General features: G+C 34.4%; 1 protein-coding gene and 1 non-coding gene across 2 annotated transcripts; one reads left to right on the top strand and one right to left on the bottom strand.

Annotated features, from left to right (window-relative positions):
* Positions 1 to 1971: 1971 nt before the first annotated feature.
* TRNAG-GCC lies at positions 1972 to 2042 on the top strand. Its single transcript has one exon. It is a non-coding gene; the product is annotated as a tRNA-Gly (tRNA).
* A 527-nt stretch (positions 2043 to 2569) lies between these two features.
* LOC111792859 (transcription factor IIIB 60 kDa subunit-like) lies at positions 2570 to 20579 on the bottom strand. Its single transcript, XM_023674464.1, has 20 exons — positions 20446 to 20579; positions 20008 to 20096; positions 19782 to 19863; positions 19516 to 19591; positions 19301 to 19386; positions 19131 to 19207; positions 18602 to 18658; positions 18395 to 18507; positions 17542 to 17636; positions 17370 to 17456; positions 14555 to 14635; positions 13356 to 13529; positions 13110 to 13265; positions 11953 to 12028; positions 11618 to 11688; positions 8670 to 8750; positions 8384 to 8521; positions 4502 to 4591; positions 4127 to 4180; positions 2570 to 3110 (listed from the first exon to the last, which is right to left on the bottom strand). The coding sequence occupies exons 2-20, from the start codon at positions 20067 to 20069 to the stop codon at positions 2883 to 2885; spliced, it is 1884 nt and encodes a 627-aa protein (XP_023530232.1). The 5' UTR covers positions 20070 to 20096; positions 20446 to 20579; the 3' UTR covers positions 2570 to 2882.
* Positions 20580 to 21220: the final 641 nt, after the last annotated feature.

The following is a 21220-nucleotide window of genomic DNA, read 5'->3' as shown; positions in this document are numbered from 1 at the left end:
TTAAAGAGTTAAAACGATGATGGTGGTCCAATGATAGCGCTAGTAGAGGTTCTAAGAAGTCCAGCATGAGTCATAAATTAAGAGACTAAATTCTCTCTTGCAAATGTGCATGAAATTTGATTATGAGATGAAGAAAAATCGTACTTCATGGGAGCACTCAGCCTTGATAGCTAGAAATTGACAAAAAAGGACTTTGTGCAAAAGAAAGGTAGTTGGGAATGCAGACAGTCTGAGCACATGAAAAAGGATTGTCCTCATTGAGTAAGTTCATTAATTAGATGTTGACGTTACCTCGTTTGTCAGAGAAAGTTAGACATTCATCTTTATAACATGTATACTTTACTATGATAGATAATGTAAAGCTAGCATTTTCCATATTTTCAGGTGGGTATTGACATTGTCGAAGTTATGTCAATAGTCAAAGAACTTGTAGGTGAGCCAAGTAGGTTGGAGTTGTATTATAAATTTCAATAGGATGAAGAGAAGTCTAAGGAAGTGTCAATTTAAGTAGTCTACTCTATGGATGAATGAGTAAACTATAGTTATCTGAATTAAGAGTTAATGCTTGTCATAAAGACCATAGGTATAATATGAGTGATAGGTATATCATGTCATGATTGATTTTATGGAGTTTTTGGTGAAACGTTAGTAGTGTAGCCATCTCAAAACCAAAAGGAACAAAAAGGTCACGTGGAAAAATTAGTCTAATCTGAAGTGTCTGTGTCAAAGTTTTACTACAATAGAATTACAGGTATCATTCTCACAATTGAGGATTTAGTTTGTCAAATTTAGTGCAAGTTATTGGTAATTCAAGTTCAAAGTTATTCATTTTTATTAGGAGTATTTCTGTTGAGAGAAGTCTTATGTTGATAGGTTTATGAATACATATATTGATATGTTTGTAGAATTACGAGTTATGTGCAAAATTTTCTTTTGAGAAGTTACTAGCAATCTCTTCTTTCATTAGAACAAATACACATTAAAAATAATTAGAGATGTCTATTTAACTTATGAGATTAGAACTTGGTGGAGATCCACTTCAAATGGAGTAGAGAATCCCCATTTAAATGGATAATTTGGGAGGGAACATGAAGAGATTTCTCTCCGTTAACTAAATGGGGCTGAAGACGAAGATTATATTCTCTACCTCATCTGACCATAACCAATATGTTTAAATGGAAAGTTGGTTGTAAACCTCTTTCAAAGTTATGAGATGGGTGTGCATTCAAGATTCTTGTTTTTGGTGCTAAATTTTCAAGTTATTTTTTTTCAATCTTACACCCCGAACCAAAAAAATCTGATCAATACACCATTTCACACGTTCTTAATATGTAACAAATTAAAGTGAAAACACTAAAAACATAAAAATATTAGAGCCTGGTCTCACACCACAATATTGTTTTTACTTAAAACATTATATTCGAAAAAGATAAATATTAAAAACACTACTTGCACATGACCTACTTAAATTAGGATTGTCTAGCTCGACTTAACCGACACATAAAGACATTGTATCCTACACCAAAATAATAATAATAATGACTCAAATTGAGTTAAACTTTCTGGAAGATGAGTATATTTATAGATAAAAAATTTGAACTTTCGATTCTCTCGAAAATGTAAGGTGGAGTATATTTGACTTTGAGCGGAGGACAAATATTGAAGAAGTCAGCTAGATTCGTAGTTTAAAGTTGTTCTTTTAGAATTAATTATTATATTCTACGCTAAGACAAGGAATAATTATCTTCAAAATAGCGATAAGTAAGCGTCATGCCTTTATAGTTTCAAGTTTTATGTGTCGAATTATTTATGATCATTGTAGCAGCTTATGAACTTTTCATATGATTTATTTATGATTTTATATAAATAAATCATATACAAAGTATGGCTCATAATCCAGTACATAGTTGTTTGTAGCTAATTGTATAGTTTATTTATTACATATAAAAAGATAAACGTAAGTAAACATCAGCACCAGTGGTCTAGTGGTAGAATAGTACCCTGCCACGGTACAGACCCGGGTTCGATTCCCGGCTGGTGCAATTTTTTCTCACGCCATAATGAATTTTTTTTCACTTTGAGCGACTGATTGGGTTCAATCACGTCCGTCCGATCTTCAAGATGACATATAGTGTCTTTAAAAAATACATATATATATATATTTGAAATTTTATCCTAAATGAATAAATAATTACAAAAAAAAAAATATATATATATATATATCATCTGGTATACAATATTTAATTTTTTAATTAAAATGCTAAAAAGAATATTTAGGACCTGATTGTTATAATTACATTAATGATAATTTTGTTATATTATTAAATGCTTATTTAGAAGTAAAATATTACAATTCTAACTATCTAGCAGCCCAAAAAAAAAAAAAAATTTATGTTTATAAATAATTATATTTTTGGATAAGTTTTTAGGTAAAATTCTTGAGATTTTGATTTGGTTATGTTCTAAGTCTATGAATTTTTAAATTCGAAAACCCAACTTTTTTTCTATGAATTTTTGAATTTTTAAACGCAAAATATACAAACTATAATAAGTATCGAAGTACTTTAGGTCGCTTCACGGTCAGTATCGAACCGGGATTCACTATAAAATTAGTGCTATGTGATACAATCTGATTCATTGATAAACTTCAACGTTAATGCCCAAAAACACAATGAACAACATTTTTTTCTTCTACATGTACATCATTTAGACATTCTTTGAACTCCTGATTTAATCAAACGGCTGCATTGACCAAGTGGGACAGCAAAATCATGTTCATATAAATACAAGGCAGCAAAATACATTAAGATCAGCTATAACTAATGACAACATACACTAGCTTACAATCTTGTATGACTGAAGTTGAATCCGAGATATCGGTATCAATCATATTCATCATAGCCATAATCTTGTTCGTAGTTCTGTGCTTCATCCATATTCTCATAATAGAGACCAGAACCATATGTTCCCTCACCATCATAATCATCTTCCTGCTCTAACTCACTCTCTTTGTGCTCTGTGGATTCAAATTCTTTGCTCATATTCTGCGCCTTGTCCGTTTGTCCAGTCTGTTCCTCACGTTTCTTTTTCGACAAAGGATCAGTACCACCCTGCAATGTAGATCACATTATAATATCTATGAATACAAACATGGATTTGAATGAAGACAGAAATCCATTGCCAAAAAAACCTGAAAAGAGAGCTTAATCTTTTATGAGCTTTTGATGAATTCATAGGAACAATTCTTAAAAGTCGGAAAAAGAAATATATTTTGGTTGACAAAAGCAAGGAAAATTAGTTTGAATATACTATTCTCACAAATGATAAGTCTTGTGATAGAAAATTTGCCTTCTTTAGTGCAAATTTTTCCAAATTTTTCAGGTTTGAAGGCCAGCAATAAGGAAATTAGGAGGTTTGTCTGTTTATTAACAATGTTGGAGGTTTCTAAGCTGCAGGCAAGGGAGGACGATTTAGAAGATGGATTCAACAGGAACTTTTCAGCGCAACTCTGGGTGAGGAATCTCAACAATTCACCTAAGATTTCCAAGGCTTTGTTAAAAGATTGCTCTAAGTCAAAATCTTCAAGAAAGGTAGACATTGTTATTCGTTCCACAACATGAGTGAACATACAATAAAAAAGTTGAAAAGAAAAATGCCTCTGGAAGCATTGCAGCTTTCAATTCGTTCCTGAGTGTATAAAAACAAGTGAAGAACAAGATCATTTATTCTTCCATTGTTCGTACATACAAAATCTTCAGCAGATGATATTTCAAGGTTCCAATCTTTCATCAGTGATGGACTAATGTAGCAAAAATTGTTCAGCTTCTTTGTGGCATTAAGTTTAGAGGCAAAGCCGAACTCTCATGGATAGACACAATTAAAGCTAACATCAAGCTTTATGTGCAGTTCGATTGGCAAGAGAACTAAAAATTTCACAACTCTTCTGAAAATTTGGGAGATGCTTTTATGCTCTTCCTTCTTATAATAGTTTTTTTTTCTTGATTTTTTGTAATTGAATGAATGGTACAGTAGAAGATCCCATGTTGGCAGACTTCACAGACAACATATATTGTATGTATGAATGTATTGGTTATTAATGAAATAAAGAGGTGGAATGGAAACATACAGATTCGTCAAAAAGTTTCTCCAGCACATCGTAGTTGATTTTTGAGCTGAGTCTCTGCATAGAAATAACCAAAGAAAACACCTGTTACAATCACTATAATGACTAATACAATGTTCAGTGAAGAATATTAGATGTCAACTTGAAAAAATGGAAAAAAAATAGTTTCGACGTCAACTTAAAATAAGTACACATAATAAAAATGCATATACCAGTACAAAATAAACAATAATTTAGTCCAATTATTTTCTATGAGCCAACCCTTAAACGGCAGCCACAGAGTGAAGAAGCGGCAATCAGAACAAAGTCTATCAGTGTTCTGATCAGATTTGTTTGCAACTAAAAACTAAAAAATGAATTCCTGAATTGAAGTAGAACCTTTTTATTTAACATTTTTCGGGTGGCTTCTGCTGCTGTTTGCGCAGGAGAGGCATTTTTAGCTTCTGCTGCTCGTTTTCGTTGTCTTTCCTGCAAATTAGAATTATGAATCAAAATAAAAATTATAGATAATTAATTTGCATATGAATTGCAGCAGATCATATGAAACTGAATGTGATGGTTAAAATATATCTTGAACTCAAATAAGGACTGGAAGATCTGTTCTTTTCTTTAAGAATCAAGAGGATTTTTCATTGATATGATAAAAATAAAAAAAATAAAAATAAAAATAAAAATAAAATCTGAAAAGATGCAAAGTTGTACATGAGAATGAAAAGAAACACTATGAAGGATTACAAAGTATATAAATAACAATCCAAATAATACTAAATTCTCTACATCGAAAAAACCAAAAATAATAATCCATCCAAAACACCAAAATAGAGGCAAAGAACATTGACCTCCGAACAAAAGAGACTGAAGGAGGGAGTAGCCAAAGGAAACTGAACAACATGTCTTCTAAAATTAAGTAATGGGAATTTTGATGGAGCTTTTGATATAAATTTAGCGTTGTTGTACTATTTAGTCAACTTATATGTCTTCTAAAATTTATTTAAAAGAGGTAATCGAGCATGATTTTATTGAATTACCTTTTGGCATCTTTTCATTGTTTTAAAATTCCAAACCTTTAATCTTAAGTGATGGCTCTAACAAGACGATACGTGTGTGGAAAGTCATGTTGTTACAATGCCAACCAAAAACATAAACCCATAAAAGCATAATCAAATTTTGAAAAGGAGAACCAACTAAAAAACGCCTAACTGCACAAAGCTCCCAGCCACCCAAATAAAAGCCTTCAAAATCTTCCAAAAAAGGTTTCACAAAGCTCCAAACCACCCAAATACAAGCCCCTCAAAATCTTCCAATAATGAAACCTTTGAACTTCAAAATGAATATAAAAAAGGGTTGACACGTAAAAGATAGGAAGGCAACACAAAAAGAACTTCCAAAGCATATGAAATATCAAGAAGGGCTTTTCATTGTTGGACAATCATAACGGACCAGTGAAACATAATTAGATCTTAATTTGTGGTGAATGACGGGTTGTAGTCAACAAGCCTCAATTAAGGAATGAAATTTGGAAACAATTTTGAAGGATCTTGCGCTAGTAATGATGTTGATTGTGAAACATCGACTGAATTCCTTCTATCATATCATCAACCGAAAAGAGACTTCTGAATGCTTCTACAAATTTATCTTTGACACAAAATTCATTGATCACTATATCAACTAAATGTAACGTCAGATGCATCATCAAATTCGATATCATAAACAATTGAAGAGGAAATAGGATCCTTAGTAGCGGAAAAGCTAATGAGACTTTTGGTTAAAGTTACATTTGATCCTAGCAGAGCGATCACTAAATGAGTGTAAGAGTTGGTAGGTTGTGAAGGAGGTTATTGTACCTTTGGTGAGGAGGTGAGGAGTTGAACACAACGTTCTTCCAAAATGTTTGAATTAATCTCTGTATTTTCAGGGATATTAGAGCAGTCTTTCAAGTATAATGGAAATGATAAGCTCATGAGCCTATATTTCAACAAGACTACAAGTCAATTTTGGCTTTTCCCTCTTACAGGTGACGGTTACAATAATGGCAGGGAAGTGAACTGTACCCGATGACATCCAGGAATGGATATAGGCCCATCGGGCAGGGATAATCATTCTGGTCCTGGGTGTGAATGAGAGCGTCTTCAAATCCTATTTAGTATTTTTCTCTCTGTGAAAGGGATCCAGCCCGCATTAGGACGATAGTAGATGCCCAAAGGCTGAAAATATGATTAGAGGCAGAGCTTATGAGCCTATTTTTCATTTTAGAGACATGAAGAGTAGATTTGGAAAGGTTGAAAATCTGAATAGATGGCTGAGCTTATGAGCCTATTTTTCATTTTAGAGACCTGAAGAGTAGATTTGGAATGGTTTCCATTATTTTGTGAAAATTAGCCGTTAGCTAGTTAACCATGTTACAGCCGTTGATAGGGATTTAACTACATTTGAGAGGCTGGCTGTTAGTTGTTAGAACATTGTTAGTTGGTTAGCTTTGACTTTTAAGCCTATAAATACTCGTATGTGCCTCTAAAGATCAGATAATTGAGCAATAAGCAAACTTAAAAGTTTAGATCAGATATGATCAAGGTTTCGGATGTACCCATACAAAAAATGCATCACTATGGCACAAGGATGAACACCTCACGATATTGTCACGCTTACTAGAACTTTATTTTAATATGTCATAAGGGGGACCCACAATCTCTACAAAAAGCGATCAGTTTCAAGGATCCCCAAACTTACCATCTCATAATTAGAGATTTCACCAAAGATCCAATGCTGTGCATTGGATTGATATCTCAACCCACCCTACGAGTGGATTAGTTGATCGACTAGATTGAAACTCACTTTAATCTCAATCACTTTCTAGGAAAACAAAAAGTGTACGATAGGTTCATATAAGATTGGGAAATAGTACACCCAATTTACTAACTAGGTTCTACCATGGCAATGCCAATCCAATCCAATCCTACTCAAAAGAAGATTTTGATCCTAGCTCAAATGGAACACTGGCTATCTGAGACACATTTTTGAGAGCTAGCTAGAAATAAAAGAAGCTCCTAGCTAAAGCTAGAAGGTGCCTCAGAAATCATAGAGGCCACAACTTCATCATACCGGCAGTCTAGAAGTTTTTCCAGATTGCCTCCCATCAAATGACCCATAAGCCTTAGCCTAATAGCTGTCCCTAGATTTCCTTCAGGATCAGAAGAATTTACTTAATATGCAAGGGAAAAAACCAGAGAAAAAAATTGGCCATTTTAATCGATGGAAAGAAACCAATCAGAGAACTAAACATACAAAATCAAGAATGAAAACACATGAAGATAAAATCTGCTGCCAGTAAGAACAAGATGTATTATTATCTTGACATCAGAAATGTCATGCCGGAAACCTTTGAAATGACACTAAAATCTATTCAACAGCTTGCCACTATTATCACCCAAATTTATGGAGAAATGTGGCACGTTTATATCATTAATTGCAGCACTTTTTCTGTAAGATACTAAGATTCTAGTAATATCTGATAAAAACAATTGACGTGAAAAATTCAGTTCACCCTGTTCATCTTCTCCAGGAAAAATATATTCTTATGCCACAACTAATCAAAACGTGATGTTTACTTAAGTGTATACATACATATTTAATAGAACACAATTANCATCTCTTCCCAAATTATCTTTTTGTAATGTTTCTCTTCCTCATTGTGAAGATACCCGTCAACCTATGCAACATATTGATGTTTGAGTGGGTTATGCATCCAAGTCTAGAATCAAGAGAGAGTACTGAAAAATTCAAGATGATCAATCATGTAAAGAAGCATGCTCCAAAGTTGAAAACCCCTTATTTCACCCTTCTTTATTCACTCAACAATTATAGACAACCAGATAAAACATTTTTGTTTCTTTATTTATTTTTTTACTCGAGGAAAAAATATTCAAAATCGAGTGTGTTCAACATCAAGAGTGCTTGTTGGTACTCAATATTCAATTCTTGTAGAATAAGGAAACAAGCCAACAAACAGAGGAGAAAAAAACAAAGACAAAAACAAAAGCAGAGGAAGGATAAAGATGTTAGAGAGACAGCAACGAGCAGACACTAAATGCTTCTCGTAAAAGTACTGCTTAAAAACTCTTNAAAAAAAAAAAAAAAAGAAAACTACAAAAGAAAGAAGATGCAATGTCCTCTACTATATTAAAAAACTTAACAGAATTCATCGAGTGTAAAGCTAAATAAGTGAATGGCAGAAGTGAAATACAAAAGAAAGACTAAAGAAACCTTTCTAGATTTTGCAACAGCAGCTGCTGCAGCATCTGCAAGATCCTTCGCTGCCTTCAAATCTGCAGAACAATTTTGAAAATTGGCCTCATAAGCATTCTTTGCAGCAGCAGCTGCAGCGTCCTTAGCTGCTTGTTCCTATACAAAGTATAACAGAGTTCAGTTATCAATAAGGAATAATTGGCAATAAATATAGCACAACACGCATAGTCCAGTTATGTCGCTTTTTTTCTCAGATAACTTTTCTCAAGTCTAAAAACCAAGAAAATAGAATGAAAATATGTACCTCAAGATACTCCCGGTTCATCTCTTCCCAAATTATCTTTTTGTAATGTTTCTCTTCCTCATTGTGAAGATACCCGTCAACCTATGCAACATATTGATGTTTGAGTGGGTTATGCATCCAAGTCTAGAATCAAGAGAGAGTACTGAAAAATTCAAGATGATCAATCATGTAAAGAAGCATGCTCCAAAGTTGAAAACCCCTTATTTCACCCTTCTTTATTCACTCAACAATTATAGACAACCAGATAAAACATTTTTGTTTCTTTATTTATTTTTTTACTCGAGGAAAAAATATTCAAAATCGAGTGTGTTCAACATCAAGAGTGCTTGTTGGTACTCAATATTCAATTCTTGTAGAATAAGGAAACAAGCCAACAAACAGAGGAGAAAAAAACAAAGACAAAAACAAAAGCAGAGGAAGGATAAAGATGTTAGAGAGACAGCAACGAGCAGACACTAAATGCTTCTCGTAAAAGTACTGCTTAAAAACTCTTTAATTCCTTGGAACCTTTGTCAGAGATCCAAAGCTACACAAAGCCATGCATTGGTCGATCATTAAAAAAGTTTGGATAGAGTGAAATTTTGGGCATTAATACGCCAGTGGACTTGGAAACAGTAGCTGGATTTTTTGGTTGCAAAATAGGATCCTAGCCTTCTACCTATCTTACCTGGCTACGGCTTCCAGGGATTGCAAAGAGTGGAAGCATGTCACTGAGAAGATTCATCACAAGTTACACAATTGGAAATATGCCTGTATATCTAAAGGTGGTAGGCATACTCCTATTCAAACCACTCTCTAATTGTTCCACCTTCCCTCAAAAGTGACTCGTTAGAAAATATTTTGAATGCACAATGTAAACTGGAAGACAAATCAACTTTCCAAACTTAAGGGAGGCCTTGGGATTGGTAATTAAAACAATGGAACGAGGCTCTCTTGGCTAAATGGATATGGCAGTTTCTACATGAGAAAAATGCTCTTTGGTGACAACTTATTGTGGCTACATATTACTTACCGAATGCTGAATGTTTATGACCATCTCCTATTTTAAGGGGGCTTTTCAAAGTCTCCTTGGAAGCACATTAGTCTCAACATTGCTCTCATTGGTACTCATTCAAAAAAAGGGTTGGAAATGGGCTACATACAATTTTTTGGCACACTTATGGTTAAATGGAGAGAAATTAGCTCCTGCCTTACCACGGTTATAAAAATTATCAAACAGGTAGCATGATATTGCATCTTTATGAATCCAACACATACTGTTTGGGATAGCCTTTGGAGGGAATCTCAATGAAGCTGGAATTTTCAAATGCACTCATCTTTTTACCTTCTATCCTTGGTTACTTAGAGAAATTTACATGATTCTTGGATTTGGCCTCTAGACCCTTCAAAATATTTTACTGTTAGTTCTTTAATGGCAGATTTAATTCAACCTAGTGGTTCAACTTCAAACAACCTTTGTTATTTGGAAAGATGTTTATCCAAATACAATAAAGCATTTTCTGTGACTGGTCCAACTTCAAACAACCTTTATTCTGTTATTTGGAAAGATAATTATCCAAAGAAAATAAAGATTTTTTCAAGGGAGGTGTTGGTACTGTTGATTGTCTACAACGACAATATTCCACATTGTTCTTCATCTCCTTCTTGGTGTGTTATGTGTTTGTCTAACAATGAGACTCCAGAACACCTCTTTGGTTGTTCTTCTGCTTATGGACACTGGACTTCTACTTTAAAAGCTTTTGGTTGGAGTTTGGATTTACCAAACAATGTGTTTGATCTCTTAGCTTTGATTTTTGTGCATCATTCGTTTTATGGTCCAAACAAGTTGTTATGGTTGGCTTTTAACATGGTGCTCTTTTGGTCTCTTTGGAGTAATATAAATTATCAAATTTTCAGACACTGTTCTCCAATTTTGACACTTTCATAGAAATAGTTATTTTTAGTTCACACCCTTTTCTGATTATAGTCTTTCGTCTTTAATCACTAAATGGGGATCTTTATGTAATACACCTTTTGGTGGTGGCTAGGAGTGCTCAACTCCTTTTATTTCATTTACCAATGAAATCTTTTTCTTCACTAAAAAAGTAAGCTCTGAGAAGCTTAACTAAGAATAAGCATAATGGAACAGTATGCTCACAGTAAATGAATAAAAAGGGATTGCATTGGTATAACTACTAAAGGTTCAACATGTTTACATGGAGAAAATGAGGACATTCACTTTGATTTCTGCTGTGTGGAATTCCCATTTGTAAATATGCTTTCTTGTCCAAATTTTTTAACAAACCTCGTTAGTGAATTGCCTTTTCTTAAATAAAAAATAAATGTGAGGGAGAAATGAGGTTAGTATGGGAGGAGATCAGTTGAAGGAAAGAAAAAGAAACAGAAAAGAATGCTGCACAGGTATGAAGAGCAGCAGAAGTAGGCATGATAAACTTGTAAAATTTACCAATAAAGCTCCTCCAAATGAAGGTGAATTTTTTCTGCACCTCCTAAAGAAAGAATGACAGACTTTCGTGCAATTCTTTGACATTGCACACAAGATAAACTTCAATGTTAACCGAAATTTTGATAATTACCCGACCATGTAGTCAGGCTTGCGTTTTAACTATACTGAGTAGTAAAGTGGCAGACAAGTCTTAATAGAGATGTGCCAGATATCAAACGGAAGAATTGAAGTATAAAGTAACCTATAATATCCCAACAACCACAGGTGCATTTTCTGCACTGCCTTCTACATTGCACATACAATGCTAGGTATTGAGTCAATGCAATGGATAATAAATAATAAGTTCAAATTTTCCCAAACATGCACTTAGAGTAGACACAATTGACAGAATCATTCCTCTAGAAAAAAATACCATATTCTATAGTACACTTCTTTCCAACTTTTTATGCAAATATCCATAGTGAAACGAACTGGCAAAAAAGAAAGAACGAAAGAAAGAAACCTCAATATCATCAATATCAGACCAATTTTCTGATTCATCAGAAGCACCATCGTCAAGTCCTCTTTGAGCTCCTGAAACATCATCATGCAACTCAGACCACGAGAAAAGAATAATAGAAATATTCAACAGCCATTCTTGATGACTTCCTTAGCTATCTCTTGGTGTAAATTGTCATCTCTTTTTAGTACATATAGCTTTGATTAACTTTTGTCTGATTGGAGAAGTCTTCTGCTCATTTGGCTTGGGTTTTCCATCCTTTTTATAAATCTCGTACATCAATCAAATTGAAAACCAACAACCATTAATGCATCATAAGTAAAGGATTTGCATGTTACCCTTCCTTTCAGCTTCTTCTGTAGAAGAAACTTTTTTTGATGCATCCGCATGTGCACCGTCCAATTCTTTATCAGTCTATGAAAAAAACACATCAAAGAGAGATGTAACGGGAAGAAAACAAAAGTAAATAAAAATAGAATCTCAATTTCTGTATCTAACCAAAGAACCTTGTTTCTATAACCACTGATACAAATTACATTCACAACTTGAAGATCAGAACTAAAGTAAAAACAGTTATGAAACTTGGTACTAGATTTCATTTTGTTTAATGTAATTCTAGCATAATACCCCAAATTTCACTAGCTACTCTTCAGTTTCTAGTCCACTGCTCCCTCAGTCGCATTAGAAAAAAAAAAAAAAAACATCTTTTTGGCGCTTATCAAGCTCATACTAGCAGACTATTTGATAACACATGTTGCCTCTTGTGTACTTTTAATAGCAGCACAATCCACTCTCTTTTAGTGCAACTGTGACACAATCCATCACTTGATCAATTGACATCTCTCTCAACAAATTCATGACAGATGACTGAAATCAGACAAGTCCCAAAATACACCACCAATTCAACTACGAAACTCAAGCCTCACTTAGACCTTTACGTGCCACCTCAAGACTTACCTCAATACTTACCTCATTCCCTGGATCACTTAATATTGATATAAACTTAATGGTGGGTTAACAAGTCTACCAATAAATTTCTTCGAGTGGCACCATTTATAAACACTTCTCCCATTGGCGCACACTTACCAATTCCTATTTTAGCAACTCCTAGCAGCAAATAAATGCAAGGAATTTTAAAATTAAACCCCATTGACAATCTTTGTAGTTTTAAACTTTCAAGGATAAGCCTAACACATGGTCCATCAATTTTAAAAGGAAGAAATTATCAAATTTGAGTGAATGACACTACTTTGAAACGTTCTTAGCCTCAAAAGCTCAAATTATTGAGATAGAATTAAATTATTCCAGCAAATTTTTCAAAAATATTATTTGCCTGAAGTTTAAGATTTTGAGTTCAGAATGGATAAAAACAGTGCTAATTTCTGTCGACGTCTCTTCACAAAGAAGAAAATCATCACAACTTTTTGTGATGCCAATTAGTAAGAAACCTAAACCAAAAGGAAAAAAAGGAGAACTTTGTTGAAGAAAACATTACATTGTTGCATGGGTTTAGCCCCCGTGGAAGTTTTCCAGTAGCACTAGAGTCATTAGCACCTTCCTCAACCATTGTTTTTGCCATTCTCTCTCTCTCAGCACACTGAAACGCTGGAGGATTTGATCCCCCATCGAGTCCTCCAGAAAGTTCAACAAACTGCACAAATTTCCTGGAGCTTAAAAATGTGCAATTTACATATAACTTATTTTCAGCACAAAAAAGAAAAAGAAAGAAAGAAAGATTCACATCATCATAACAACTTTTACAAAGACCGAGAGCATATGGCTTCTTGCAGTCATTCTTATGCACGCAAAGTACTTCATCACCCGATGTATTCAAGCCATTTTTGGACCCATCAGTGCGCTCAGTAGAAGAGTTGCTTCCCTTGACCTTGTCTGCCATGACAATAAATTCCTCCATCTAAACAAGGAAATAATCATGGAGTATTATCAATACTCAGGTTTATTCCCTGGTTGAAATTAAGGAGCATGCAGAATAGATCTTCGCCCTTTGAATATAAACTAGTGATTTTAAATTATACAGTCATCAGCAAAAACATGTATGGCATACAACCAACTTTAAAATTCTTCTCTCTCAAACACTAGAATTTCCAGATGGAAGATATTCCTCAAGATCAATGTGCAAGGGCTTGAACAAAAATCAGAACATTTGTTCCATGTAAGGATAACAAATATTACAAACAAAAAATCCATATTAAAAATTTCATCATGTTGAGTTAGCAATAGTCAAGTCACCAATCAACCCAAAAGCTTAAACTTATGAGTTAGGATCAACTTAAGTGTATCAATACTCCTACACTCCTCACACATAAGCTTGAAAATTTATAAAAGGCCCAACAAGTGGAAATCAATATTAATTGGGGAAGAAATGACATTATAGGGCTTTGGACTAAATATCTCATGCTCTGACACCATATAAAATCACCAATCGACCCAATAGTTTAAGCTTATGGGTTATGGTAAACTTAATTATCTCAACACTCCAACAAATACATTTTTTTTCTGTGACATATAATTCACTATCCATTTAGTGTGAATATAAATCTAAATAAGTAAACCTATTTCAATGGCATAGGAGAGATGAGAATCCTGTTTTGACCACATAGGAAAAGTAAGACTCAAATTAACATGAACTGGGAAATAGTAATTATATATGTTGCACCAAGAATATCCACAACGTAGTTTTATCAACAAAAAGAAAACAGTTTCTTCCCAACCACAATCCAATATAAGCAGCCTCAACTACACAAAGTCAAAGAATCCAAGCTTTTATGCCAAAAGGATAGCAAGCTTCTGTTACAGTAAAACAACACTTCTCAGTGAACTTGTGATGAATATAAATATTCCATTGCCAGCATCTCTAATAGCTTGTATTAAACAATATACCAGTGATAGTAATCGACTTTCATAAAGTAAATCAGTTACCGTTAAGCTCCCAGATTCTGTATTCTCGAACTCCACTAACCGCTTTGTCAATGTTGCATCACAAATATGCACAATTTTTATCTGGTACAAATTTATGAGATCATAAATAAGACAGCCACAAATGATATATCAAAATCAGAAGAAATAACAATGTAATCTATGCTTATTTTATTCTTGAGATTAGATTGTAAACAATAATTTGGACACTAATTGCATATCCAACATTTGTATTATATAACTGGGGTGTTATAGGAAATATATTGAAAAAAATGAAACACACCTCTGCCTCATAGCTTAAGTTTTTGCATCTATAATCCATCCCCAAAAAGAAGAAATAACAGTAGTCAAGGCATGTAAAAAAAAAACAAAGTTGATAGTAGTTTGATTTGTTTATCAAGGCTATCTTTGAACCCGAGCTCAGGTAATTTTATTCTGTTTGTTATTGGTTGCTTTTCTTTGTTATTAGTTAATATGTTAGTTAGTTAATGTGGTTAATTTGTTCAACCACCATTGTATTTACAGTTTTTGGTTTTGAGAAGTCTCTTCTTCAAGAACAAAGTATGATCTGACTAGCATTGAGAATATTCAAGGCTAAAAAGAAGAGTTGTAAATCTACCGAGCCATGCATGAGGAGATTGCTCAAGTCAGTAAAGAGACTTCTCAAATCTGCGTACTTTTGTTGGATCAATGCTCTATTTAAAACCAAGAGGAATATCCGTGTTCTTCCAAAACATCATTCAAGACATTTTTGATGTCCTAAGTGCTGAAGACCCCCAATCAGGATTGGCCGCTAGAGATAAGATGATTTTTATAATGTTGAGTTTAGCTACCAGCGCAATGTCTCCTAATAGTGAATCCCAAAGGATCGAGAGAATTCTCTGGCAACAAGTCTAGCCTTGAATCTTTTGAAACTCCCATCTACTTTATACTTCAGCGTAAAAATCTACCTACATCCCACCATTCACTTTCCACTAGGCAAATCTGTCGCAGTTCATGTGTCGTTCTTTTTAAGTGCGTCAATCTTGTCTTTTGCTTCTTTTCTCTATCTGGGATGCTTTAGAGCTTCATGGATTTTGGCTGGTACATGAACGCTATCAACAATAGAAACAAAAGCTCAATAAGAATCGAATAAACTATCATATGACACAGTTTCCAATTGGGTGCATGGTACAACTTTAACCCCTTCCTCACTACAATTGGCAAGTCTAAATCATCAATGCGAGGAATCACTGTATCATCCAACTCACCTTTATCCCTACTGATGGATTGTTTGGTAGAATTTAAAACCATTTCAAACTCTTGGGAGGTTGTTTAATTTGAGACCTATCTTCTCAACTTGTTTGTTTCTCCTTGGATAAGGGCTGAGTCTTCCACTAGCGATCTAAGGAATCTTTATAATGGGTATTTGAGAAGAGACCTCTCCTCGGGCTTGGAGAAATATGATAGGAGTATCAATTAGAGAAACGGGAGTGCTAGGTGAAGGAATCATCTAAGGATTACATGAAATGAACAACTCTAGCAAAGTTTCAAGTAAGGAGGTCCAAACCTGATTATCACTCACACCCTCCCCTTATGATCAATTTTAGAGTAAAATGGAATATCTTCGATGAAAGCAGCATCCATTGCTGAAACATATGCTTGTTTCGTAGGAGAGTGACATTTGAAGCCTCGTTGATTGGTTGAGCATCCCACGAATATGCATTTGTGTGCTTGAAGGTTCTAATTTGCTACAATGTTGGGAATGGATATGAACGAAGGTGTTGCACCCAAAGACGTTTGGGACCAAATCAAGGATGAGAAAAAATTTGAAGGAAGACCTTGTGAGGAGTAGCCAAGTTATGAATATAAGGCATAAGATTTAGCAGGTTTGTGACAATGAGAATTGCCTCTCCCAATCAGGTGCTGACGGCAATGAGTTGCTGACTGTGGTGGCAAGGTGTCTGATGGCAAGTTGTCTGATGGCAAGTGTCTAATGGCAGCAACTTCAACGGAAGCACTAAACCCACATAGTGTCTGAAGAACAAACCCCAAACAAAGGTTTCAGTGAACTATGATCGCAATGCGCATGCAAATGATGACAAAAGTTGACAATCAAAGATTCCATGCAGATAATGAACGATGACTAGTGAACGAAGGTGATGGCTCCAATGTAGAAAGCTGGTGGGTGAACGAGCACGAAGAAGAGAGAAATGAAGTTGAAGCCCAACCGAGGTATAATGAGTGACAACTAGGATGGTGTTGACGATGAAGGAGTTGCCGAAACAAGGTTGTGTCGGTGAGAGATGATGACCAACAACTAGAATTTATAGCATCTAGGGTTTATTACGACTAGGGTTTGGCTCTACTACCATCAAGTTTTAGGAGAAAATATTGTTCACAGTATTCTCAACTAAAAATTTACTTTGTACACAAAAAGGAAACTACTCTAATTAACCCCTAAACTTTTGGGAGCATAATAAATCTAACTTTCCTAAAATGTTGCGTACGCCCTAACTTTGACACTCAATTTCAACATCTAACAAATTGTTGAAATATAAAATGAATATAGATTGATATGAATCCTAGACAATTGAACTAGAAAGTACTACAACAATAGGTAAAAATGCATATTCATTCCATACTACAACAATAGGTAAAAATGCATATTCATTCCATACTACAACAATAGATAAAGAAAAAGAAAAAGAAAAGAGAACAGTCTACTTGGTAATCATTATGTAGAAAAACAACGTTCCTTATCAAAAATAAGTACAAAAGGAAAATATCAACATTCTAATTTCAAACTTACTACAAGAGAAAAATCAACACTACTTACAATATCTGACTTGGTACACTTGGCACCATGAGAAAGCGCAGATATGTATAAAGCCGCACCACATAGGCCACTGGGCTTTCTTCCTGTCTGCAAGAATCTTTTGAATTCAAAATCAACTTCAACAAGAACCAACATGAAGTCGATAGAAAATACGGTAGTTCCCATACCAGACCTGCATCCAATCACGCTTCATGCTGGTTATAATCTTCAATGCAGTTCTGGAGACCTCCTTTTTCATTCCATCGTCCTTCATTCCTCCAAGCAAGCCTAGGAACAATATTGTTCATCAGACCGTAATATTCAAAATGTTAAACCTACAAAGCACTAACACAGGACTTGAATATGCATAGCATGACAAAAAGTTAATTTCTGGGGGGAAAATGTAGGACACCAACACATTGGGCACACATGACTTCTTTTTATGATTATCTTTTGATATGCTTTTTAAAAGCATGGTCACTCCGGCCATCACTTGTAAATTTTCTCCTCTATCACATCATTACAGTTTTTCATCTCTTATGTCCAATTGAACAGGTTTTGTGTAACTCCCTTGGATTGGGTCTTCCCCTTTGTAATTTCATACCATTACTGCAAAATGTTCTATATCCAAAGATGTCCAGTAACGCCTATCGAGTCCAAAATTGGAAGAATTGAAATCAAATTGTGTTTAATCTATACATACAATCCAATCCGAGGGAGGTACTGAAAGAAATGGTCCACACATGCAAGGTAGCCGATTCTCTCGCTATTTACTCAATTCTAACCTCCTTTTTTTCAATTGTGATTATTTCCTAGTATAGGTTTACAATTGCTCATTTACTTCATACATTCAATAGCTTCTTCTATTTATTAGGTTGCATGCTTCTTTTTTAATGTCCTTCTTCATGAACAGCACAAGAAAAGTCAGTTTTACTTGTAATCAACTTTTCTCAATGAAAATTCAGTTCATCANAAAAAAAAAAAAAAAAAAAAAAAAAAAAAAAAAAAAAAAAAAACTTGCAACTCAAGTGATATGAAATACTTACATTGAGTATATTTATCAATAAAGAGGGAAGGATCAACCGGCTTTTGAACAATAGGGTGCTCTTCAAGTCTAAGCACTTTACAAAGTTGCAAAAATACAGCACCCAACACATAGCTGCAAACAACTTCAGACGCATAAAACTACTAATATATAAAACTTAAAGATTCACAAATCAAAAGGTATAAAGTGAAGGAAAAGAAACCCTTACACATTTATCCTCAAATAATTTGAAAAGTCAATTAGAAGATATGGCTTATTCTTTTCCCTACAAAACAAAGTACAAGTTTAATATTAGTGCATCATACATCATTCAACAAATTTTTGGTCCACGTCCAAAATACATGCAAATGTGCAGGCACATCTACAGGGAGACTTAAGAAACACTGAGTGTTCATGAACATGGGAAAGGTCTCCATAGAATTACTCCAAGATGTTTTCCCAAACACAGCATCATGAAGCCCATAACTACGGGAAAAAAAAAAAAGAAGAACTTTTTGTGGAAACCAATCAAACAAATCATAGTAGTTCAAATGGTCCCAAATGAGATTATATCGTACATAAGGATAGCCTTTTCATTTCCTGAAAAGCTTCTAGGGGAGGTCATGAGAAATTAGTTTCTAAGAAATCACTTGAATGGCCTTATGCTACCAAATCTAAATCATCACTCAATGCAACAAAAAAAGAAAATATACAATCAGTTTGAATAATTGTAATTCAGGGAAGGGGAAATCTCCTACCGACAAGCAATGTAAAGGCAAGCAGCCTGCACAAACTCTGTATTGCGTCCCCTCGTAAAATTTCTCTCTAAAGCAATCTTCAGTGCAATTTAAAGATGATGAAATATCAATGAAATCAAAATATATACATATAAACATCCCACACATAGGGCTTAAACAAAGAAACTTACTCTATAAAATGCCCCAGCTACACGAATTATTTCATCACTCTCGCCCATATTTAAACCATTCCTCATGTATCTCATATCTTCAAAAGCTGATATATGATAAAATTGTTAAAAATATACTTGCCTAATTTTGAACAAACTTTGTAGTTTATAGTGTTTAAGAAAACAAGTATAACACAAGTTTTTCATAACAAGAGAGAGTAAATCATAAAGCAAACCTCTATTCAGTGTCCTTTCCCGTGAAGCAGAAAAATTACTCTGAATAGATCTAACAAAATTTCCTGACAATTGACTCTGCAAATTCATTCAAACATCAAATAGGAATATTTCAGCAATGCCACGATGTCCAAGAGGGGAGGATCGACAATTTTGATGCATAATAACAATGCAACATTATATATTACAACATTAACAGCGAAACAAAATCGAATTAGGAAAGATGAAGATTAAAGGGACTCTAGCGAAACAACTAGAATTTAAGTACCTGCCCTCCAGAATCCTTTGTAAAAGTGGGATCTTGAGAGAAATTGTAAAAATCCAATACCTTCCCACACATATCACAATATCTATCAAACAGAGATCCAAAAACCAAGAAAGAAAAATCAGAAAGCTAGGAATGTATAGTGAATCATAAGCCCAAGCAACAGAGAGAATCAATCTTTTCAAGTTCTCAAATTGTCGTAGATTATATTTTTAAACTAAATACTGACAGGAAACCAGCTTCATCTCGAGACCCAGCAACACTTTTTACGCAATTACTGCACCACACCATGTTTGTAGTGTGTCACTGAACAATGGTCTGCAAATTCAAAACGCCTCAGTACAAACACCAAAACAATTAGGAAAATAACAAAGAAAATATGAAGTTCCTTTAAGTCGAATTAGAAAGAAAAAAAAAAGTACGCAATTAGTTTTGAACACCATACGGAAATGAGAATCGAACTTGGCACGTGCGTTCAAACAGAAAATTCCAGTAAAAATTAAAATTGGCATAGGAACACAAAGCGAAATTTGAAATGAAAAAATAGGAAAAGTATGTCGTAACTGATGAGTCAACAAAAAGTAGAAAGAAAAAGCTGATTCAAGTTGGTTGAATCAAAGAAACAAAACAGAAGAATGAAAAGAAAAGATATTCGATCGGAGAAAACCTCGACGGCGAGCGAGGGAGGGCAGAAGACGGAGGATGGGCGTAGCAGCGGCGGAGGTTGCAGCAGAAAGGGAGATGGGAAGAGAAGAAAGAAATCAGAGTGGCGAGCCGGTGGCGGTGGGATTCAGNTTTTCTTTTTTTTTTTCTTTTTTGTAAAAGAGATAAAAATAAAAATAAATAATAAATAAAACCAAATTATAATATTTCTTTTATAAATGTTAAATTTATACTCAATATACAAGATAGGCTTAAAAAAAAAAAAAAAAAGCTAGATGGAATATTATTAGGGTATGATTATTGAGTCGGAGGAATCCATAGTAGGCGTGTATATTCAGTCATACGAGCATGGTTCCACTTATTTTTTCGATCGACGAGCCAGGAGCGAAGTAGCTTCACCAAGTTGGCGAGGGACAAACCATATGCAACCGAACTTGCATGTGTGGTTTTGGCCTTCTTTGTTGAAAAGAGTTCTTTCACTTTGTCTTTGTCTTCTCTCCTACGGCTACCTCGTACGACTTTAACCTAGTTGAAGACCCCATTCGTTCCTTTCCAGATTAGTCGCGATCTTACAAACTCTCTTGATAGTAACAATATCCGAGCTCCTGCTTTGCTTGCGCTAAAAAATGAATGTTGTAAACTCTTCGATGACATGCTCCTCTATGAGAAACTAGACGTGATAAGTCAACCCTAATCCTCAACCCAACGATCCAAGCTTTTGTTGAAGCAAAGAACTCAAGTACTTAACACTTTCTTATACAAAATTCACATAAACCAAG

This window comes from Cucurbita pepo, chromosome LG04 (assembly GCF_002806865.2).
Source record: "Cucurbita pepo subsp. pepo cultivar mu-cu-16 chromosome LG04, ASM280686v2, whole genome shotgun sequence".
NCBI classification, from domain to species: Eukaryota; Viridiplantae; Streptophyta; class Magnoliopsida; order Cucurbitales; family Cucurbitaceae; genus Cucurbita; species Cucurbita pepo.
Note: the sequence above shows the minus strand (reverse complement) of the source record. Positions and strands in the feature narration are given on the sequence as shown.